At 32.3% G+C, this 9020-nt stretch overlaps 2 protein-coding genes across 3 annotated transcripts; both read left to right on the top strand.

Annotated features, from left to right (window-relative positions):
• Window positions 1–3447: 3447 nt before the first annotated feature.
• LOC145004027 (uncharacterized) lies at window positions 3448–4532 on the top strand. Of its 2 annotated transcripts, none has more exons than XM_078962933.1 (3): window positions 3448–3581; window positions 4077–4239; window positions 4313–4532. In XM_078962933.1, exons 2-3 carry the CDS (start codon window positions 4087–4089, stop codon window positions 4406–4408), a joined length of 249 nt encoding a protein of 82 aa, XP_078819059.1. In that variant the 5' UTR covers window positions 3448–3581; window positions 4077–4086; the 3' UTR covers window positions 4409–4532. The 2 variants fall into 2 exon arrangements, with proteins under 2 accessions (XP_078819059.1, XP_078819060.1); XM_078962934.1 differs by having other exon boundaries at window positions 3475–3581; window positions 4080–4239.
• Window positions 4533–6883: 2351 nt separating this feature from the next.
• Window positions 6884–8486, top strand: LOC145004036 (Ribosomal protein L9/RNase H1). The gene is made up of 6 exons (XM_078962939.1): window positions 6884–7012; window positions 7246–7440; window positions 7543–7677; window positions 7757–7864; window positions 7949–8020; window positions 8114–8486. The coding sequence occupies exons 2-6, from the start codon at window positions 7285–7287 to the stop codon at window positions 8276–8278; spliced, it is 636 nt and encodes a 211-aa protein (XP_078819065.1). The 5' UTR covers window positions 6884–7012; window positions 7246–7284; the 3' UTR covers window positions 8279–8486.
• The last annotated feature ends 534 nt before the right edge of the window (window positions 8487–9020 follow it).

The raw sequence follows: 9020 nt of genomic DNA, 5'->3' as shown, positions 1-9020 counted from the left end.
GAGAACATGTTCTGTTCATTAATTCTCACTTCATTGACAGCCATCACAATATTGCTCCAAACTCCTTTAATTAACTTTTTCGCAATGCATGTAACTGGTTTTCTGATTAGATTGTGATACTGGCAATACAATTATTCCAAAAACATCCAAGCTTAGTTCTTAAGAACCACAACCATTTTGTTAGGAGACCTAAGTTATGTGCTTTTAGTGAACACACCAAGCCCACCATCTTGCTTAGAAAAGATTATCTTTAACCAAGACACCCACTAATCTTTCTTTTTGAATCATCACTACATGTTCACCAGATGTACTCTAAATATCCTGGCAGCTGCACCTAATGGATAATATTGACAGTTGTGCCTAATAGATAACCTTTGAACTACATGTTCACCAGATATACTCTAAAAACCCTGACAGCTATGGACTATGTGCATAACAGATAAAATTAGCAGTTGTGTCATTAGCAGCTATGGACTTAGTGCCTGTTAGATAACCTTGGCAGTAATGAACTTCGTGTCTATTCCTTAGGAAATCCATAGGAATGAATAAATGAAGAATAGATGATTCTTAGGAAAGATCCTTAAGAATAAAGATGATAATTAGGATGGGAAATTAGGTTAATTGTTTGATGATTAAAAATAATAATTATATTATTATGGGTTGAAAATCCTATGTACTCACCAGGGTTCCCAACATGACCCACTCAGTTTATTTGTATCACATGTATCGATGCGAAGATACATTACACTGAGATATTAAAAGAGATGCAATTCATTAGTGTAAATAAATGTAAGACCTGTTTATGCTTATGTTTCTGTATTGACGATGACATCCCAATATTTTAATATAAATAATATACATTTCTTCGGAAATGCTATGATAATATATGTATCATATTTTTTGGAACAAATTCCGCAATATTATTCTTCAAAAAGGATACTCTGATTTTAGAATAAGCATGATTTTTTTTTAAAAAAGTGACTGTGAATTTGGGGATGTCACACAACTGGTCCCATGTTTGGTTTACATACTAACTCTGAAAATTACAAGCCTGCTCACTCCTCCTTCGAACTTGGAAAACTAAAAGGACATAATCCTCGCCATAGAAGACATTCCAATCCATCAGTCTACCACTCAGCTTGTAACTACAATCCTCAAGCTGATCATAACAATCGTTTCCTTGTTGAGTCTCGCGAATCAAATGCACGGCCTCGAGCAAAGCCCTCAAGACCTCAAAACCAACAAACTCATCTAGGTCTGCACCATTTAACCCAAACTGACATCACCACTAAGGCCCAAAACAATTACCAGACCCATCGACATGCCTGAACAACCATAACCAAAAGATCGACATATACGGAACCACTGCCAAAAACCGTAACTCCTTAATCCATTAAGACTTCCTAGTTCATGCATGAAATGATAATAATGACCAAAAACTCATTTTTATGACTCAAGCTACTACAACCTCTAAAAGGATAGCTCATGAAGTCTAGAGTAGACCATACTCAAGAACACCAAGCAAAAGGGACCAAAATGCATGAAACTTAACCACAACATGAACTAAGAGCAATATTAATCAAGGTCAGAGCTTTTTACCTCCAAATGATGTCTAAGGGGGAGGTACTTCTGGATATAAGATCCCTTTGAGTCCCAAGGTGATTCTACCACCTTCCCATTCCTTCAAGGTCACCAAAGACACACACATAAGAGGTTAGGGGTTGCGAAGGTTGATGAGTGATGGAGACTGGTGTAAGGAAAGGTTTTTGAGGCTATGGATGGGATTAAATAGTGCACAACTCCAAATATTACGGTTTTCGATTGAACCGAGTACGCCCAACGTACACAAGGAGTATGCCCAACGTACTCTAAAACGACGACGTTTTCTTTTATGGCTTTATGCCTAGCGTACTCTAGGAGTACAGCCCGCGTACTCATGCAAAGCTCTTTTCTTCTTTAAGTGCCACATGGGACCAATTTGCAAACCAAACTCATTCTAAAGGGCTAAACGGAAAATACTTGAAAAGCGAGATGTTACAACATTTTACCATTAAACTTTTTCTGTACACATTTTACCATTAATCTTATATAATTTATTCAAAAAAAAAAAATCATTTCACAAAATACATTTTATTACATAAAAATGGGTTTTCTATCATCTACTGTGACTCCCGAATTTTGTAATGTGTGGGGAAAGGGTTCGCTTTGACAATTATACTAAACACTCACTTTTACATCTACATTGTACATTTATGTTGGTCATACATTAGTTGAAACCCACAAGGTTTGAACTTGAAACTTCCCTCTGAAGTGTACAAACCTTATCTGTTGAGCCACCAAGATAACAATTTAATATTATTGTATAAGTATAAAGTACTTTTACAAGTAACCATAAAGTATTTCAATGTATAAATATGTATTTTTACATACATATAAAGCATATGTACAATAAATATGTGTTTTTTATGTATAAATAGATATTTCAATGTATAAATATATATTTTGACATTTGAAAACCATATGTTGGCCATGTAGTATATATTATTATATTTAAATATATAAATATATAAATACTTGATTATCTATTATTTTAGTTGAAGTTTAATACATTTAAATGTATAAATATATAAATACTCTATTATCCATTATATTAGATTTCGAATCCCCTTTTCTTGATTATACTTGATGATTAGAAAATTCAATTGAAATCATGTCATTGTTTATCAATAGGAAAATGACTTATAAATGTAAGTTTATTAAACTGTAGCTAAAATAATAAATAATTGAGTATTTCTTGGGCACTCTAGAAGGAATTTTCAAATTCAAATCTTGTGGGTTTCAATCAATATATAACCAACATAGATGTACGAGGCACTTGTAAAATGAAGTGTTTAGTATCATTATCAACAACAAACTCTCATATAAACCCTATCAAATAAGAGAGTAATAATAGATATGGAAAACCTATTTTTATGTAATAATATGTATTTTTTGAAATGATATTTTTTTGAATAAATTATATAAGATTAATGGTAATATGTATACAAAAAAGATTAATGGTAAAATGTATACAAAAAAGTTTAATGGCATAATACATAAAAAAAATTTTAATGGTATAACATGCATATAATAAATAGTAAAATACACTTCAACAGCTACGTAAAATATCATGTGGCTGATGACCTACTATTACTAGTAATGTATTAATATTGTTTGAATAAATATGAAGTTTAATGGTCATACGCAAATAAAAACATTATAGTTGGTTAACGATGTGCATATAAAAAAAGTTTAATGGTATATTTTATACGATTCTCATATTTCATTATTCTTACAAATCATTTCCCTTTTTTAAAATTTCTTTAGACAAACATTTTTTTTAAACTTATTTCAATGTAAAACTTGTAAAAAATTGAAAAACTCCTTTTTTTATTTTATTTTTTATTTTTTTATTTTTAAGTTTTGCCAAACAACCCTTGGATTAACACGAATTCTGAAATAAATGGCCCCGAGTAGCAATCTGGAGAAGAGATTAGACGAGGAAGGTCGATAGATTGTTCTTAAGGCGCTGTATTAATCCGGTAAGTCTTCAATTTTACTCCTTCAAACATTAATTTCGTTGAACTTTTTAGGAAATCGAGTTTTGCTTAATGGAGTCCGATCATCTAGGGTTTGTTCGTGGCCTATTTTGTTTTGATAAATTGATTGCAGAAGATGATGAAGTTTTCAATTGGAAACAAAAGGGAAACGAATAAAATAATCTTCAGGCCGAATCAATTCGTTATAATTCTTTTAGAACAAAAGGATCTTAAATTATTATTTGAGCTTGAAGATCAAGAACGGTTATAGACATCAATTTGATTTTTTTTTCGTTTGTGTTACCAAATTCATCAAATTTCAAAACATGAGGTCTTTAATTTATTCCATTTTGAACGCAACGAAATATATCTTGTTGCGATTCTTATAATCTTCAAAGACTTGTTTGTTAATCTCTTCAATGTCGAAAACTACCTCCGATTCTTGTATGATACTCTATGGTGATTCCTTGTTCGATTGAAACCCTAATTTACGTACAGAAGTATCAAGATGTCAACAGAGAAAGCACCAGCCATGGATTCCTGCAGAAAGAAGAAGTCAGATGACGCCACATTTCTTCAGGATGTTAAAGATCACATCGATGAGTTTGTTCATGCTTCCATGGATGAACACAAAACCTGCTTCAAAAAGACCATATCAAAGGTTTGTTTCTGATACCTCAAACCCCCTTCCAATTTTTAAATTCACTCTGTTTACGATCACATACAAATTGCAGATGTTTGGGATGTCAAAAGTTGTTGCAGAGAGAAATGCTGCTGAGAATAAGGGGATCGAAAGCTCGTTGCCTCTTCGAACTGTTGTTTCCGATTAAGGGTATAAATTTGTTGGTGATGTAGTGAGATTGTATGAGGAGTTTGTTTTTTTTTCTTTCAAAGGGAAATCTTTGTTGATGTACTTGATATAAAGTGAGATGAAATGTTCATATATTTTGCTTATTTCTGCTAGCATTTGTAATTGTTGCTTTATGGGTTGTACATTAGATAAGTGGATGGTGTGATTAGATGATATTTCTGGTTAGTTATAATAGAAGCCAAATCAATAAAGATTAGAATAAGAGTTGTGATTTTATCTCAATCTATACTTTTTGATCCTTAAAAAGCTCGATATAGCTTGGCATTTCTTGTTTTGGTCATGAAGATTTTATGGTAGCTTATTTAAAAGTGGTTGGACTTGACTTCTTTTGATATAGAAATAGATATCATTGAAACTTGTTGGAAAAAATAGTCAACATATGAATGAAAATATGATATTATAAAACCCTTGTAGATTTTTGTTTTATTTATTTGTTTTAAAGGTAGATGTTTTAAAATAATGTGACATCATGAGATTGGTGATGGATTTGAGAAATTTGTCATGACAATTGTAAGTCAAATATGATCCAAATCACAAGCCAAATCATCAAAAGTCATCCAAATCTTCACAAAATTGTCTATTTATAATGTGTTGATTATTGATTAATGATTACAAGGATCATTGTATGGATTTCCAAAGAAGAAACAACTCATATACATCGTTAAAGTTTTTTTTTTCATCATCGCTAAAGTGCTAAACTGCAATGCTTATCAATTGAAAGGTATGTGTTGGTTGATTTTCAGATTTTCTTAGTCATTTGTTTTTTCAACAAACGATTTAAGTTTATTTGGACAACTTGGTTTATGAACAAATACTTGCATATTAAGTGTTCATTGAAATGGTTAAATGAAATATCTTCAAGGAATTTCATGTCTCTGTTAGTAACAAGTGTATATCCAATGAAAATAAAGAATACGACTTGTTTAAATTACTAGCATCATTTACAAAGCACCAATCTTTGCAACAAGTTGAATGTTAAATAATAAATCTTTTTCCATTATGGGGTTGGGGCTTGCCATATTGAATTTTTTTTTTTTTTTTGGAAAGGGAACTTCCCTAACGAAGGTTTCCGGGCCAGCTTTCGCGCACCGACTAATCCCCCGCTGCAAACATGAGGCTTTGTCTCATGCCCTGGAGTCACTGCAGGCGAACCTCCATGGCCACAAGGGCTTAGTAGTGTCAGGATTTGAACATGGGTCAATAGGTTATCCACCATATCTTCCACATGCCTTACCAAGTCACCACAACCCAAGTGGTTCCATATTGAATTATTGATCAACGTTATAATGGCTTTTGAGTCAATCGCCACTTCTGAGGTATCCTTGAATGCTAGAATACAACTTGAATATATAAATTGAAATTATGGAATATATGTATGTATGTTAGACATGTTAAGGATACTAAATTCTAATAGAAAATTTCTTTCTTTTTGGGACCATGGATGAGATATGATAATAGATATGATTTTTTTTCATCATGGTGTTGTTGCAAAAGCATACCTTTATCATAGGTGGTTATCTTTTATAATTGTCTTTTATATTGTTTCCAATTGCTACTATGATGTTCAACTTGGGTGGGTGATGGTTGAAAGCTTACACATATGACATTTAATGAATAAAAACATGTAATTGCATGTGAGAAAATTAATCATGTGGACTAGCAGAACACGTACCTCGACTGCTAAAGTGTTATTGGAGCTTAAACACATTTAAGTTGAGGGCCATTTGTAATCTTTCAAAGTATTGGGTGCAAACAAAATTTAATCTCAAATTCTTTGGTCTATTATTGTAGCCATTAAGTTCAAGTTAGAAATCAAGCTTGTGTTTATAGTTCTGACATATTATAATGTGAAAACAATTTTTTTTATATATATATATTTAATATGCATTTATTACGATTAAAAATAAAGATAATGATGTAAAATGTATAAATTTTATACATTTTCTGTTATGCAAAGTATTTTTGTCATTGTCAATCTTTTTTATTTCATTCACCTCTCTTTTTCCTGTCTACCAAAGAACATGGATTAATTTTTCATTATCATTCCAATACTATAATAAAATATGATAGTGAAATGGCAATGATTCATTTCATTACCTTACCAATCTATTCCAACCAACCAAACATAATCTAAGTTATTAGGGTAGTTTATGTAATCTACAAAACTTATGTGGTAGGTTTGAAAATCTAAAAGGCCTTTGTGGAAGATATAGAAAAACTCAAACGTTTGTGGTTATTTTAAAAAGTCAATTCATTTTTTGATCATTTCATTCCAACCAACAAAATATATAAGATATTAGGGTAGTTTATGTAAAATCTACAAAACTTGTGTGGTAGGTTTGAAAATCTCAAAGAAGTTTGTGCAAGATGAAGAAAAACTCAAACGTTTGTGGCTACTTTAAAAAGATCAAAACTTCGATAAAATGTAGTAGGGAAAATAAATTCATCGCCGACTCCATTGCTTAACTGGAGAAGCAGAACGTTCGCCGCCGCTCTGAAGCCCGTTACCGGCGACCACCAGGTTACCACCGCCGTCGGAGAACAGCGGAACACCTTCTCCCAAGTAAATATCGAAATCTCTAACCTATAAACTAGGGTTTTATTAAATATCAGATTAATCGCGTCTAGTTTGGTTGATATAAACCCTAACCGTATTGATTCCAAGTGAAGTAATTCCTGAATTTTTCTAATTCGATCAAAATCACTTACATTGTATGCTTATTCCTCTGCTTCAAATTTGTGAGAAAACTTGCAAATGATTCCACCTTTTTGTAAAACAATCAATTAATTTTTCAGGAATACAAACATTTTGGTGTGCGACTGAAGATTTAAACGATGGTTTACCTCAAGTATGGCCGAAGTATTCTTCGCCAGAGTAAGATTTTGAAAGATACAGCTCTCTTCCAGAATTCCGATTCTGTTCTACATCATCCATTATTCTATGCTACTCAAGGCGTTAGATACAGAAAACTGGAGGTCATTCTTACAACAGTAAGTAGATCAGTTCTATCGATTAACCTCCTACCTGCATCTATTCTGTATAAACTTTACAACTCTTCAACATGAAATGAAGAAACTTTTGGTTAAATTCAGACCATAGACAAGCTCGGGAAAGCAGGTGAAACAGTGAAAGTTGCTCCTGGACATTTCCGCAACCATCTGATGCCCAAATTGCTTGCAGTTCCAAATATTGGCAAGTTTGCTTATCTCATCAGTGAACAGAGGAAGGTTGTTTCCATCTTTCTGAATTTCTCTTTCGTAAACAGATCACAACAATGCTAAAATCTTTTCGTCTCTTCTCAACCAGATATATCAACCCAAAGAAGCTGAAGAGGTGAAGGTAGTTCCAAAGACCGAAGAAGACACCATGAAAGAATACAGAACAGCAGCTAGACGCCTTGAAAATGCTAAACTGGTTTGTAAAATGTAAACTGTAAATCGCAATTCAATTCTCCATCTTCCAAATTTACATCTTCTTGACCTTGTTCAACACTTATAGGTTCTGAGAAGATACATAAAGATAGATACAGAACTTCGTTCACCTGTGGAAAAAGATGAGATCATATCTGAGGTAACAATTGATAAAAAGTTAGGATTTAAGTCAAAAAGAACCAGATGATTGATGATTTTGAATTTTTGATTCAATTTTTTGGTTATGTGACAGGTGGCAAGACAGATTGGAGTGAGGATTGAGCCTGAAAACTTGCAATTGGAGTCTCCATTGTCAAGTTTAGGGGAATTTGAGGTGCCACTTCGATTGCCTAAATCTCTTCCTTTACCAGAGGGTAAGGTTAACTGGACTCTTACTATCAAAATCAGAAAGAAGTGAAGAGAATTAAGTGCTTAATTTTTTTTTCACTTTTTGCATTCGTTAGGTTATTGAGGTTTACAAAATACTTTTCTTTTTCTTTTTTTGTTGGAAATGTTCTCAATTGGGAATTGTTAGACATTTGGTTTTTGTAGTTCTATTTTCTTGTTTCATTTGAAATAAAAATTATATATGGAGACCATATAATGGAAGATTTAAATTGCTTTAATATTGTAAGATTTGTTGGATATGTAGTTGTTAGAAACATGTGGAAATTGACAAATTGTATGAGTATTTTCGTAATTTTATTTTGAGTAAATTACATGAATGGTCCTTATGGTTTAGGGTAATTTGTGTTTTTGGTCCCTAACTTATTTTATTTTTTAACTCGGAAAGTTCCGAATGTTTGGTTTTGTTACGCACTTGGTCTTCGTCTTACCTAAAAAGACTATTTTGCTGTTGATTTTTTATTTTATTTAAATAAACACAACCCAACCCCACTTCTTCACATTACCTTACCTATCCTATTGTTTTTCCCTATTTAAATAATAGTTTTTTAGGTAATAGGGACCAAACGTGTAACAAAAACAAACAGTAGGGATAAAGCACGTAACAAAAACAAATAGTAGGGACCTTCGAGCTAAAAAAATAAGTTAGGGACCAAGCGCGCAAATTATCCTAAACCATATGGACCATTCGTGTAATTTACTCTTTTATTTTTAGGGGTAAATGTAAGAAACATTTTTTTTCCTATTATAACATT

This window comes from Lactuca saligna, chromosome 7, assembly GCF_052625555.1.
Source record: "Lactuca saligna cultivar CGN05327 chromosome 7, ASM5262555v1, whole genome shotgun sequence".
NCBI classification, from domain to species: Eukaryota; Viridiplantae; Streptophyta; class Magnoliopsida; order Asterales; family Asteraceae; genus Lactuca; species Lactuca saligna.
This window is presented reverse-complemented; position numbering and strand designations above follow the sequence as displayed.